Source organism: Amblyraja radiata, chromosome 1, assembly GCF_010909765.2.
Source record: "Amblyraja radiata isolate CabotCenter1 chromosome 1, sAmbRad1.1.pri, whole genome shotgun sequence".
NCBI lineage: Eukaryota > Metazoa > Chordata > Chondrichthyes > Rajiformes > Rajidae > Amblyraja > Amblyraja radiata.
In genome coordinates this window covers 189,738,569-189,753,376 of record NC_045956.1, presented here as the reverse complement: position 1 = coordinate 189,753,376, position 14,808 = coordinate 189,738,569, and the positions used below count along the sequence as shown (strand labels likewise).

General features: G+C 52.6%; 1 protein-coding gene, 1 long non-coding RNA gene and 2 other non-coding genes across 4 annotated transcripts in view; 3 read left to right on the top strand and 1 right to left on the bottom strand.

Annotated features, from left to right (window-relative positions):
- Nucleotides 1-8,449, top strand: part of nop56 (NOP56 ribonucleoprotein) — a 28,916-nt gene extending 20,467 nt beyond the window's left edge. Inside the window, exons 9-12 of the mRNA XM_033036266.1 lie at nt 984-1,132; nt 1,630-1,751; nt 3,147-3,302; nt 7,802-8,449. Of these exons, the coding sequence (XP_032892157.1) occupies nt 984-1,132; nt 1,630-1,751; nt 3,147-3,302; nt 7,802-8,023 (649 nt within the window). The 3' untranslated portion in view covers nt 8,024-8,449. The remainder of the gene's footprint in view (nt 1-983; nt 1,133-1,629; nt 1,752-3,146; nt 3,303-7,801) is intronic.
- On the bottom strand, nt 429-14,551 carry LOC116982814. Its single transcript, XR_004414541.1, has 4 exons — nt 14,297-14,551; nt 11,156-11,161; nt 2,337-2,342; nt 429-440 (listed from the first exon to the last, which is right to left on the bottom strand). It is a non-coding gene; the product is annotated as an uncharacterized LOC116982814 (long non-coding RNA).
- On the top strand, nt 1,317-1,387 carry LOC116983498. The gene has a single exon (XR_004414710.1). It is a non-coding gene; the product is annotated as a small nucleolar RNA SNORD56 (small nucleolar RNA).
- Nucleotides 2,853-2,923, top strand: LOC116983497. Its single transcript, XR_004414709.1, has one exon. It is a non-coding gene; the product is annotated as a small nucleolar RNA SNORD57 (small nucleolar RNA).
- Nucleotides 14,552-14,808: the final 257 nt, after the last annotated feature.

Below are 14,808 nucleotides of genomic sequence, written 5' to 3'. Positions count from 1 at the left end.
GTTCCTGCCTTCTCCCCATATCCCCTGATTTTTAATAGCCCTATCTAGCTTTCTCTTGAAAGCATCCAAAGAACCTGCCTCCACCGCCCTCTGAGGCAGAGAATTCCACAGACTCACCACTCTCTGTGAGAAAAAGTGTTTCCTCGTCTCCGTTCTAAATGGCTTACTCCTTATTCTTAAACTGGGCCCTGGCTCTGGACTCCCCCAACATCGGGAACATGTTTCCTGCCTCTAGCATGTCCAAACCCGTAACAATCTTATGTTTCAAGACATATATCCTCTGCTCCCCCCACTCTGGGGCCGTGGCACCAGCTCTACTCGCTGTGTGTGCCAAGGCTGGTCTTTCTGTGGCTAATGGCTCTTGGTGGAAGGAGGTGTTCAGCCACACAACACAGAAACAGGCCCAGCGCCTCCATGCCAATCTAGATACTCCATCTACACTGGTCCTCCTGCCAGTCTTTGACCCTTACCCCTCTACACCTTTCCTACCTGTGGGGATGTATTTAAATGTTACAGTACTTGCCTCAACTACGTCCTCTAGCTGCTCGTTCCACACACCCACCAGGGTGAAAAAGTTGCCCCTTGGATTCGAATAAATCTTCCCCCTCACCTTAAACCTAGGTCCTTAGGTTATTGATAAAAGGGTCTGCACCTACCCGATCTATTCCCCTCATGATTTGTACAGCTTTATAAGATCACCCCTCATCCTCCTGCGCTCCACGGAATAGAGACCCAGCCTACTCAATCTCTCCCTGTAGCTCAGCGTCTCTAGTCCTGGCAATATCCTAGTAGATCTTCTCTGTAGCCTTTCCAGCTTGACCACATCTTTCCTATAACACGGTGGCCAGAACTGCTCAATACTCTAAATGCTTCCTGACTGTTGTCCTGTACCACTGTAGCGTGACTCCCCCCTGCAGCTGAGCCTAGCGTAGGGGGTGAACGCAGCGCTCTAACCTCTGCTCTCCCCCCACCCCCCTGTCCAGGGCGCTGAAGACCAAGAGCAACACCCCCAAGTACGGCCTGATCTTCCATTCCACCTTCATCGGCAGAGCGGCCACCAAAAACAAGGGCCGCATCTCTCGCTACTTGGCCAACAAATGCACCATCGCCTCCCGCATCGACTGCTTCTCCGGTCAGTCTGGGGGGCTGCAGGCACGGGGGGGAGGGTTGGTGACTGGATGCTGGGGCTGCAGGCATGGGGGGGAGGGGGTAATGGGACTGGTTGGTACGGTGGGTGGTGACGGGGTGCTGGGGCTGGTTGGTGGGGGGGGTAAGGGGCAGGAGGTATGGGGGGGGGAGAGGGGAAGGACGGGCGGCTGCTGTGATGTTGCATTTTTCGTCAACAGCATCTCACTCGTGTGAATGTTGACAACCTGGATCTGAGCACCACCTGCCCGGGGGAGGGGGGGGTTCGCGTGCGGTTCCCTCACTCGGGGTGTGTCTGAGGGCACTCGCCATACCATGGAGGGTCCGGTGGTGAGGGTTGATGGGCAGCTCCCCGACCCGGACTATCCACAGACATCCTCACCCGCGTCAGAGCTGGTGCCCTGCCCCCTCAAGGGGTTAGGGGGAGGGGCGACTGGGGGTCACAGGGCCACCCACTGAGCCGGCCTGTGTGTCTGTCCACAGACGTCCTCACCAGTGTGTTTGGGCTGAAGCTGCGAGACCAGGTGGAGGAACGACTGGCCTTCTACGAGACCGGGGAAGCTCCCCGCAAAAACGTCGACGTCATGAAGGAGGCCGCCAGCGAGGTGAGAGGGGGGGGGGAGGAGTCCTGTCTTGCTGCCTGGGCCCAACAGTGCGTGCATTAAACTGTGTCCCTGCACACAGCTACCTGCCGATCCCCCTACACACCTACCCCTTCTGCTGAATGCCGGGCGGCCTGGAATATAGTCCCGTCAAATGATCATCTTTTCCTGTTTCTCCGTTCTACCTGTGTAGCCTCCTCACTGGGTGAAGCTTCAAGCATGGCCTCTTTCAACACTAATGTCCTTACAAACCAAAGAGGCAACTCACCTCTCACCTGCCTGTCGTGCCTCGTTAGTGCAGGGGTTACGGGTAGAAGGCAGGAGAATGGGGTTAAGGGGGAGAGATAGATCAGCCATGATTGAAGGGCGGAGTAGACCTCTCGCTCACTCTCTCTTTCTCCCCACCCCACCTGCCTAACCTTGCTCTGTGACTGGAGTATTTGCTCCCACACTTCCCTCTGCCTGCGTTGTGCTCTGCGACCCTCTCCAGTGTAAACCTGCCTGTGTAGCACGATGGCAGGTTACTGGTCCCACCTCCAGCTCAGGTGCAACCAGTCCATCTTATACAGGTCACCTCCTCTGCCACACCTTCACCTGTTTTTCCTGTTCCCATTTTCACGGGAGGTGATACTAAAGACTCTTATTTTTAAAAGATACTAGACCAAGTGCAGACCCGTTGGGTCTGTTCCTCCAACGCCCGGTTGCTGTGCACGGGCGGCATGTGGCGTCACATGCACTAACCACCCCCACACACACATGCTAACTACCCCCCCCACCCCTCTTGATATTATATTAATATTATTAAGGGGGGGTAGAGAGTATGGGGAGAGAGAATGGGGAGAGACACAGAGAGGGGCAGGGACAGAAGGCAAGAGACAGAGGGAGGGGACTGGAGGGGAGAGGGAGGGGGGCGGGGAGAAGGGGGTTTAGGGGAGGGAGGGCATGGGGGTGGGGGAGAGGGAGGGGGGGGGGGAGTACTAAAGATATTATTTTTAAAAGGTATGTTAGGATGGGGTTAGGGGCATCCTGGCCAGCATGGGGGGCAGGTATGGGGGGGTGGGGGTTGGGCTGAAGGGCCTTTCTGTGCCGTGTGACTGGATCTGTTGGACATGATGTGAAGTCGACCTCCTGACATCATATTCTGGAGGGAAAAACTGATTTAATGAGTCTGATTCCATCAGATCCGCCTGGCATTGCGGCGGGTAGGAGCTGCTTTCTGACCGGGACTGGAAGGGGGGAGATGTGGGTTTGTTTCCCTGAGACATTGGGGGTACAATGGGTGGGGGGTATATGTCACTATTTTGGGTGAAGACTGGAGTGGTCCCCTGCCCCGTTTACACAGGTGGGGTGGGTCTGCACCACACCAGGCCAGGCTTCTGACCAGCGCTTTGTCTCCAGGCAGCTGAGGTGACGGCAAAATTGAAACGCAAACTGGAGAAGAAAGAGAAGAGGAAGAAGAAGAGAGAGAAGCAGGCGCTGGAGGCTCTGGCAGCTGAGGGGGAGGAGGCTGAGGAGGGAGAGCCGGCGGAGAAGAGGATTAAAACCGACCAACAGGTGAGTCCGGGGCACGGGCAAGGCAAGCGCTGCAATCGTCAGCAAAGCATAATTTGCTGGAGGAACTGTGGGCCGGGCAGCATCAGTGGAGGAAACGGAAAGGCGGTGCTTCTGATCAGGACCCTTCAATAATCTCCCTGCTCTGGGAAATGTGTTGTCAAGCTGGAAAGGGTACAGAGAGGATTTACGAGGATGTTGCCAGGACTAGAGGGTGTGAGCTACAGGGAGAGGTTGGGGCAGGCTGGGGCTCTATTTGGAGCGCGGGGTGATCTTATAGAGATAGTATAGTGCAGTGGTTCTTAACCTGGGGGTCGTAGTGAATGGCATGGGAGAGCTTGGGGCAGGCTGGGACTTGGAGCGCAAGATGATATAGACAGCTGCCAAGTAGTACGGATTTTCCGTATTTTGTACGGAAATGCGATAAGAATACGGATGTACGGATTTGCTTTGTAAAATACGGATTTTTTTTTAATTGGCCCGACTTCCTGTTTTATCTTGCTGCTTAAAAAATGCAAAGATATAAAAACTCATACTGTAACTCTAAAAATTATATACAGGTGCACAACCTTTTATCCGAAAGCCTTGGGACCAGACACTTTTTTCAGAATTTGTCGGTCTTCGGAATGGAAATTTTTTAGCGTAGATTTTAATGGCTGGCTCAGTGGTAGAGTGCTCGGCTCATATCCGCAAGGTCGCGAGTTTGCGCCTTGATCCCGGCAGTTACTCGGTCGCGAGTTTGCGTCTTCAATGTAGTTTTTTCTAGCAGAATAAATGTCTGTATGAAATGCAGTGTAGGAGAGGTGTACTGACTGTGTGGGCAGAACTTTGGAAGTGATTGCCCACCAGTCTAAAAAGCCGCTGTGTCTCCCTGTCCCTGGGATAGCAGGGGGCGATCAAACAGCACAATACCCTCCTCCCCCTCCAACTCCAGAGGAATCCGCTCCCCGATGGGCCGCTACGGCGACAAGTGGCAGTTTGCCCACAGCCCGAGCTGCGCCCCCTCATCCGCCACCCCAAGAACAAGACGTACCTTGCACACCATCAGCTTCTGCCCCTACGTGTTCCTCTGGAGTTGGAGCGGGGCTGGGCTGGAGTTGCTGCTGGCTGTGGGTCTCTGGGATCTCCGTGCTTGCAGTGGGTCTGGGGGTCGGTGTCCCGTTGGTCCTGACGTCTCCGGCCACCCCCCTGGACAGGAGCTGAGACTGGGAACTGTACCGCCCTTGCCCCCTCCCTCTGCAACTGCAAACAACCCCACTCTCCTGCAAGGGCGGTACAGTTCCCGGAGGATGGCAGGTGGCCGGAGACGTCAGGACCAACAGGAACCCGCTCCCCGATGGGCCCCTACGACGCCCCGAGCTGCGCCCCGTCATCCGCAACCCAGGTTCCTCTGTAGTTGGAGCGGGGCTGGGCTGGGCTGCTGTTGGCTGTGGGTCTCTGGGATCTCCGTGCTTGCAGTGGGCCTGGGGGTCGGTGTCCCGATGAGGGGGCGCAGCTCGGGGTACGGCTTCTGGTGGTCCTGACGTCTCCGGCCAGTTTGCAGTTTTCCTCTGGAGTTGGAACGGGGCTGGGCTGGGCTGCTGCTGGCTGTGGGTCTCTGGGATCTCCGTGCTTGCGGTGGGCCTGGGGGTCGGTGTCCCGTTGGTCCTGACGTCTCCGGTGACTGGCACGGTCCTGCTCAAAGATCCTATAGCGGAGCTATAAGATCTTTGGTCCTGCTGGCATCGCCGACTTGAAGACAGTGCAAAGCCCCCGCGCCGGTGCAATGGGCGGGGAGCTGGAGAGGGGAGGGAAGGGGTCACACACATGGCCGGGAAGCAGAGGGGTGTAGGTGGGGTGATACTGAAGGGAGCGACAATCTGCTGCTGCCTGCCCCGCTGAGTTAAAAAGTTCCCACGCAAGACTCACGAAACACTGTGTATCGTGAGTCTACCGTGGGAACTTTTTAACTCAGCAGGCAGGCAGCAGCATATTGTCAATTATTAACCCTCCCGCGCAATATACCCTCACCTTCTCTTTTATGAATGGGGATTTAGTTCCCCTTTCTTCGAGGACCGACCGGAGGTTCCGCTGTCACCTCTGCGGGCCGCCCTCGGTGAACGTTTTCAAGGACCTTTCTTCAAGGACCGAAAAAATGGCCGCTATTCGGAGGTTTTCGTTATTTGGATCTTCGGATAAAAGGTTGTGCACCTGTATTAGTATTTTAAATTTTAAGATCTGGATTATTTTTGTAAGCTTAGACCTGCCTGTTTATCCACCTACAGATTTAAACAGCGCTGTCAGTTTAGCGTGTGGGAATTTAAACGAACAGTGCTATGGGTTTAATTATAGCGCTACCAGCTAGTGAAAAAAAGGAGAGGGAGGGGGGGAGAGCGAGGGTCTCTTACTCGGTCTAGGGGAATCAAGAACCAGTGGACATAGGTTTAAGGTCGGGGGGGAGATTTAATAGGAACCTGAGGGGTGACTTTTTCACAGAGGGTGATGGCTGTCTAGAATGAGCTGCCAGAGAGGAGGTAGTTAGGTAGGGACTAAGCAGCATTTACATTTGGCCAGTACATGGATAGGACAGGTACTGTGCTCAACACAGACAAGATGGACTAGCGTTGATGGGGCATCTTGGTCGGCATGGACAGGCTGGGCCGATGGGCCTGTTCCTGCTCTCTGACTGACTTCAGTGTGGGTATTGGTTTATTATAGTCACGTGTACTGAGATTCAGTGAAAAGCTTTGTGACTACATAAGTACACCAGAAAAACACCAGAGGGCAGAATATCCTGTTGCAGCTTCCATAAGCTAGGGTACTGTCCGATTCCCCTCTCCCCCATTATGGACATTGGACTTTGTCTGTGGAACTGATGCGCTACAATGCTGAGAACTATATTCTGCACTCTGTATCTTTCCCTTTGCTCTACCTATTGTACTTGAGTTTGTCTTGGTTGTGTTTATGTATAACTAGACCAAGTGGGACCCGTTGGGTCCCGTCCTCTCAACGCATGGTTGCGGGTGGGGGTGTGGCCTGCAGCGTCTCACACACACACGCACACACTAACCACCCCCTACACACACTCACTAACCACCCCCTACACACACACACACTCACTAACCACCCCCTACACACACACACACTAACCACCCCCTACACACACTCACTAACCACCCCCTACACACACACTCTCACTAACCACCCCCTACACACACACACACACACTAACCACCCCCTACATACACACACACACACACTCTCACTAACCACCCCCTACACACACACACACACTACACACACACACACTAACCACCCCCTACACACACTCACTAACCACCCCCTACATACACACACACTAACCACCCCCTACACACACTCACTAACCACCCCCTACATACACACACACACACACACACTCACTAACCACCCCCTATACACACACTCACTAACCACCCCCTATACACACACTCACTAACCACCCCCTACACACACACTCACTAACCACCCCCTATACACACACACACTAACCACCCCCTACACACACACACTAACCACCCCCTACACACACTCACTAACCACCCCCTACATACACACACACACACACACACACTCACTAACCACCCCCTATACACACACACACTAACCACCCCCTACACACACACAGTACCCCCCCCTACACACACACACACTAACTAACCACCTACACACACACACACTAACCCCCTACACACACACACTAACCACCCCCTACACACACACACTAACCCCCCCTACACACACTCACTAACCACCCCCTACACACACACACACACACACACACACTCACTAACCACCCCCTACATACACACACACTAACCACCCCCTACACACACTCACTAACCACCCCCTACATACACACACACACACACACACTCTCAGTAACCACCCCCTATACACACACACACACTAACCACCCCCTACACACACACACACACACACACACTAACCCCCCCCCCCCCCTTGATATTATATAAATATTATTAATTCACTCCTTTTACCCAATCCCCCACTCGTGCATAGCCCCCAACTGCGCAGAAACGGCAAGAGGGGGAGGGGGGTAGAGATTGGGGGGGGGCGGCATCACGGGAGGGCTGGTTCCCGAACGCAATACTCCACCACTCACCTATAGGTCCCAATACTCACCGCTGCTTAGAGGGGGGGGGGGGGTAGAGGCAGCACCTATCCAGGTCAGAGCAGCATCCTCCCCACCAGGCGGCGGACCCAAGCGAGGCGGGCGTGGTCCCGGGCAAGATGGTGGCCGTCGACCCGAGGGCCGTGAGTTCAGCCGCCGCAGTCTCCGGTCCAGGGCCCGACTTCATCTCTGGGCTCGTCCATTCTTTCACCGGCGGCATCTTTTGAATAACCCGGGGGGGGGTGGGGGTTAGCTGAATCTCCGTACCCATGACAATAATAAACCTCCAGCAAGTGTGTATCTGATTTTGATCTCCCCCCCCCCCCCCCCCCCCCCCCCCTCTCTACAGGTCACTGACGGGGAGGTGGTGAAGAAGCATAAACAGAAGAAGCAGAAGCTGGAAGAGGAGGAGGAGGATGCAACGGAAAGCGTGTCCAACGGCATGCAGGAGACCCCCGGCAAAAGCAAGAAGCTGCGGCGGAAACTGCCGGCAGCCGAGCCCACCGCCACCACGCCCAAGAAGAAGAAGAAGAAACACAGCAGTGGAGGAGGAGAGGTGTCCAGCCCCTGACCACTGGCTGCTGGAGGAGGAGGTGTCCAGCCCTGACCACTGGCTGCTGGAGGAGGAGGTGTCCAGCCCTGGCCACTGGAGGAGGGGGGAGGGTCAGGGATTGGGAACCATCTGACCCAGACTCTGGGGGAGGGGAACATCTGACCCAGGCACCATCTCACCCAGACGGTGGGGGAGAGATTGTAACCTCCTTGGGGGGGAGGGGGCGACTTGCCCCCATTGTTGGCGAGAGGCTCGGTGCTGATGGCCCCACAAGCCGGCCGGTCTGTGCCTCCTCTCCGCAGTGCCTGCCCACATTACCGGCACAGTCCGTCCGTCGGTCCACGTCCCCCGTGACCATGGGGAGAGGTTGTGGGCGGATGGTGTCACAACCTGGATGCTTGTAAATATGTACAGACAATAAAGTGAAGCTTGACCTTTTCAGACTGAGCTGTGTTGCAGTGTGTGGTGTACAGGAGTCGTGGGGCCTGGCGATATCCGTGGGACATCGCTCGCTCACTGCCCTGTGTGTCTGTTACTGGGGACTTGCTCGTGTAGAATCCAGTAAAGTCTTATTGCGCGCACACACAATTGTATACATTGGGATGGTGCAGCGGTAGAGTTGCCTCACAGCGCCAGAGACCCGGGTTCCATCCGGACTACGGGTGCTGTCTCTACGGAGTTTGTACGTTCTCCCCATGACCAGGTGGGTTTCTCCGGGTGCTCTGGTTTCCACACTCCAAAGACGTACAGGTTTGTAGGTTAATTGCCCTGGTAAAAGTGTGAATTTGACCTAGTGGAATTATTTGCCACATAAGGCTATAGAGGCCAAGTCAGTGGATAGTTTTTAAGGCAGAGATAGATTCTTGAATAGTGTGGGTGTAGGTTATGGGGAGAAGGCAGGAGAATGGGGTTAGGAGGGAGAGACAGGTCAGCCATGATTCAATGACGTAGACGTGATGGGCCAAATGGCCTAATTCTACCATTCCTTATGACCTTGGTGTGTAGGATGTGCTGGTCGGTGAGGACTCGAGCCGAAGGTCCTGTATCTGTAAACTAATTTACAACAGTCCCACTGATTGAGTGGATTTACAGATGGCCTGCGCATTCAGTGTGTTTCTCACTCCATCTTGCAGCTTTCAAGTGTTGGGTTCTTGCAGAGATGGAGTCGAGCCTTGGCCATGAACATCCTGGTGGTGTTATTGGGTCAGGGATGTATAGTCTGCCCGTGCCTCGTGAAGAGAGGGGAGTGTTCTGGAACATTCTCCTCTCCGCTGACGTAGAGGCACAGTCTGGGCCAGTGGTGTTGGGGCCATTTCTTCTACAGCTGACGACAAGTGGGAGGGAGTGACGTAGGGTGATGGATTAATGTCACGCGTACCAGCGTAGTGCTGTCCACTCATCTGTGGACAGCACTACGACATCAGACCTACTGTCTGCCTCAGCCTATCTCATCAGACTTTACTGGATTTTTTCTTGCACTTAATGTCATTTACTGAAAAGTGAAAGTAATGAGCTAATTCCATCTGCCGATCACTATCCTGAAAGGTCCTGCTTTTCAACCTGCTTAGCTCCGTTCACTTTAGGACTGCATAGCTCTTTTGATTCGATAAAACTTTATTTATCCCAGGATGGAAATTGGTCGACTGTCTAAAACACAAGACACATGAAATCAAAATGACGAGTGCAAAGTCCAGGATTGGGGGGAGAGAGAAGGGGAGTCATAGAAAAATCGATGCAGGAGTAGGCCATTCGGCCCTTTGAGCTAGCACCGCCTTTTAATATGATCATCGCTGCTCATCTAAAATCAGTATCCCATTCTGGCTTTTTCCCCTATATTACTTGATTCCTTTAGCCCCTAAGCTAAATCTAACTTAAAAACATCCAGTGAATTGGCATCCACTGCCTTCTGTGGCAGAGAATCCCACAGATTCACAACTCTCTGGGTGACAATATTTTTCCTCGTTTCAGTCCTAAATGGGCTATCCCTTATTCTTAAACTGTGACCCCTGGTTCTGGACCTCCCCCAACATAGAGTTAGTCTACCTGACAGAAGAGGGGTTGTACAGTTTGATAGCCCCAAGGAAGAAGGATCTCCTGTGGCGTTCTGTCCTGCATCTTGGTGGAACCAGTCTGTTGCTGAAGGTGCTCCTCAGGTTGACCAGTGTGTCCTGGAGGGGGTGAGCTGTATTGTCCAGGATGCTCCACAGTTTGAGGGTCATTCTCCCCTCCAAAACTACCTCTCATGAATCCAATTCTGATGGAGCCAGCCTTCCTGATGAGTTTGTTGATCCTATTGGCGTCCGCAGCCTTCACCACGCTGACAAAAATGCTCGAGAAACTCAGTGGGTGAGGCAGCATCTTTGGAGAGAAGGAATAGGCGACGTTTCGGGTCAGATTCCTATTAAATCTTAGGCACACAAAAATGCTGGAGAAACTCAGCGGGTGCAGCAGCATCTATGGAGCGAAGGAAATAGGCAACGTTTCGGGCCAAAACCATTCTTTAGACTGATGGGGGGGGGGGGGGGTGGCGGGGAGAAGGAAGGAAAAAGGAGGAGGAGGAGCCCGAGGTCTGAGGGAAGGGAGGAGACAGCAAGGGCTAACAAAATTGGGAGAATTCAATGTTCATGCCCGCAGGATGCAGATTCCCCAAGCGGAATATGCGGTGCTGTTCCTCCAATTTCCGGTGTTGCTCACTCTGGCCATGGAGGAGACCCAGGACAGATAGGTCGGACGGGGAATGGGAGGGGGAGTTGAAGTGCTGAGCCACCGGGAGGTCAGGTAGGTTCTTGTGGACCGAGCGGAGATGTTCAGCGTAGTCTCACCGATGTAGATCAGCTGACATCTAGAGCAGCGGATGCAATAGATGAGGTTGGAGGAGATACAGGTGAACCTCTGTCGCACCTGGAACGACTGCTTGGGTCCTTGAATGGAGTCGAGGTGGGAACGGAAAGTGCCCGGGCAGGGGGTGGTACGGGAGGGAAGGGAAGAATTGACAAGGGAGTTACGGAGGGAGCGGTCTTTGCGGAAGGCAGACATGGGGGGAGATGGGAAGATGTGACGAGTGGTGGGGTCACGTTGGAGGTGGCGAAACTGACGGAGGATTACTTGTATGTGACAGCTGGTGGGGTGAAAGGTGAGGACTAGGAGGACTCTGCCCTTGTTGCGAGTGCGGGGATGGGGAGAGAGAGCAGTGTTGCGGGGTATGGAAGAGACCCTGGTGCGAGCCTCATCTATGGTGGAGGAGGGGAACCCCCGTTTCCTGACGAATGAGGACATTTCAGATTCCCTGGTATGGAACGCCTCATCCTGGGAGCAGATGCGGCGTAGAGGAATTGAGAGTAGGGGATGGAGTCCTTACAGGAAGCAGGGTGGGAAGAAGTGTAGTCCAGATAGCCATGGGAGTCAGTAGGTTTATAGTGGATGTCGGTCAGAAGTCTATCGCCTGCGATGGAGATAGTGAGGTCAAGGAATGGTAGGGAAGTGTCGGAAATAGTCCAGGTGTATTTGAGTGCCGGATGGAAGTGTGTGGTGAAGTGGATGAAGTCAGTCAGTTGTGTGTGGGTGCAGGAGGTGGCCCCAAAGCAGTCGTCGATGTAACGGAGGTACAGGTCGGGGATGGGGCCCTGGTACACATTGAACAAGGATTGTTCGACGTACCCGACAAAGAGGCAGGCGTACCTGGGGCCCATGCATGTGCCCATAGCTGCGCCTTGTATTTGGAGGAAATGTGAGGAGTCAAACGTGAAGTTATTGAGGGTGAGGACCAGCTCCGCTAGACGGAGGAGAGTGTCAGCGGCCGGGTATAGGTTGCTTCTCTGGTCGAGGAAGAACCGGAGGGCTTTGAGACCATCCTGGTGGGGGATGGAGGTGTAGAGTGACTGGATGTCCATGGTGAAGATGAGGAGGTGAAGTCCTAGAGAATGGAATGCGCGGAGATGGCGGAGAGTGTCTGAGGTGTCTTGAACATAGGTAGGAAGGGATTTGACCAAGGGGGATAGTATGGAGTATTAAATCTTTTCCCTTTCACCTTAAACCTATGTTCTCTGATGCTCGATTCCCCTACTCCAGGCAAGAGATTCTGTCTACCCGATCTATTCCTCTCATGATTTTATACACCTCTATAAGATCAACCCTCGTCCTCCTGCGCTCCATGAAGTAGAGACCCAGTCTACTCAACCTCTCCCTATAGTTCACACCCTCTATTCCTGGCAACATCCTCGTTAATCTTCTCTGAACCCTTTCAGGCTTGATAATATCTTTCCTATAACATGGTTCCCAGAACTAAGCACAATATTCTAAATGCAACATGACCAACTGACTGATGAAGGCCAAAGTGCCAAAAGCTTTTTGGACTACCTTATCTACCTACGACTCGACCTTCAAGGAACCATGCACCTGTACTCCTAGATTCCTCTGCTCTACAACACTACCCATAGGCCTACCATTTACTGTGTAGGTTCTGCCCTTGTTCGATGTCCCAAAATGCAACACCTCACACTTCTCTGTATTAAATTCCATCAACCATTCCTCCGCCCACCTGGCCAATCGATCCAGAACCTGCTGCAAACTTTCACAACCATCTTCACTATCTGCAAAACCACTCACTTTTGTATCATCAGCAAACTTGCTAATCTTGCCCTGTATGTTCTCATCCAAATCATTGATGTAGATGACAAACAGTAACGGGCCCAGCACCAAACCCTGAGGCACACCACTAGTCACAGGCCTCCAGTCTGAGAAGCAACCTTCCACCACTGCTTCCTTCCATGGAGCCAATTTGCTATCCATTCAGCCATCTCCCCTTGGATCCCATGAGATCTAATCTTCCAGAGCAGCCTTGTCGAACGCCTTACTAAAGTCCATGTACACATCTAGAACTTTGCCTTCGTCGACCTTTTCGCTCACGTCTTCAAAAAATTCAGATTTGTGAGACACGACCCCCCACGTACAAAACCATACTGACTGTCCCTAATCAGATCTTGCCCATCCAAATACCTGTATATCCTATCCCTCAGAATATTCACCAGTAACTTACCAACTACAGATGCTAAGCTCACCGGCCTATAGTTCCCAGCATTTTCCCTGCAGCCCTTCTTGAAAAGAGGCACAACATTTGCCACCCTCCAGTCTTCCGGCACCTCTCCTGTATTTAAGGACGACTCGTAAATTTCACCCGGGGCTCCCGCAATTTCCTCTCTAGTTTCCCGCAATGTCCTTGGATATATCTGATCAGGCCCTGGAGGTTCGTCTACACGACAGTACCTTCAGTACTTCATCGACGGTAACCCTGACTGCTCTCAAGACACTTCCAGTGACTGCTCCAATTTCCTCTGTTCTACTGTCTTTCTCCTCGGTAAATACAGAGAAGAAATACTCATTGAAGACCTTGCCCATCTCCTGTGGCCCGCAACACCCATACTAGCGCAACAGACAGCCCCCCCCACACTGGCGTGCAATATTGGAATTGGTGGAGAGGTGGAATATTGCATTGGTGACCAGCCCTCCCGTGTGATGCTGGGACCCAACGGGTCCCACTTAGTCTAGTATATTTATACAATGGTATATGGACACACTGACATGTTCTGTATTCATGCCTACTATGTTCTGTTGTGCTGAAGCAAAGTAAGAATTTCATTGTCCTATCTGGGACACATCACAATAAAATTTCGTGAATCTTGAATCTACCCTTTTCCTCCTTATGTATTTATAAAATCTTTTGTGATTGTCATTTATGCTACCCGCCATCTATCTCCTGGCCCCTTTTTTCCCTTTTGATTTCCTGTTTTTACTTTATGCCTTAGTTCCCGAAACTCCTCCAGGGATGCACTTGATCCCAGCTGCCTATACCTGTCCCATGCATCCTTCTTGTTTTTGACTAACGTCTCAATTTCCCTCGTCAGCCAAGCTTCCTTCCATTTGCCTGCTTTGCCCTTCACTCTAACGGGGACGTACACATCCTGAGCTCTCTTCGGTACACTTAAAAACATTCCATTTGGCCAATGTTCCTTTCCCCTCAAATAACCTGCTCCAGTCAACTTGAGCGAGACCTTCTCTCATACCCTCAAAGTTGGCCTTACCCCAGTTGAGCATTTTAACATGTGGACCCTCTCCGTCCCGATCCTTAACTATCTTAAACCTAATCGAACTGATCACTGGTCCCAAAAGGCCCCACCACACACACTTCATTAGCCATGATTGAATGGTGGAATGGTGGAATAGACTTGATTATTAAGTGGTCTACTCCTGCACCTATTGTCTGTATCGATTACGGGCTGAATGGCCTAATTCTACTAATGTCCTTAAATAATGTCCCACTCCGGTCATTCCATCTTCTCACCTCCCGTCTGGCAGAAGGTACAGAAGCTTGAAAGCGCGCACCACCAGACTCAGGAACAGCTTCTTCCCCTCTGCTATCACCCATTCACTAGAGGGCTTGGCTTAAAGTAAGGTAATTTAGTTTAGAGATACAGCGCGGAAACGGGCCCACTCTGTCTGCGCAGACCAGCGATCCCCACATATTAACACTCTCTATACACACTCGGGACAGTTTTTACATTTACCAAGCCAATTAACCTACATACCTGCACGTCTTTGGAATGTGGGAGGAAACCGAAGATCTTGAAAACCCATGCAGGTCACGGGGAGAAGGTACAAACTCCGTAGTCAGGATGGAGCCCAGGTCTCCAGCGCTGCATTCGCTGTAAGTCAGCAACTCTACCGCTGTGCCACAGTAAGAGGGCAACTTTGTTTAGTTTATTCATGTGTACAGTAAAAGCTGTTGCTGTTTAGTGTAATTGAGAGAT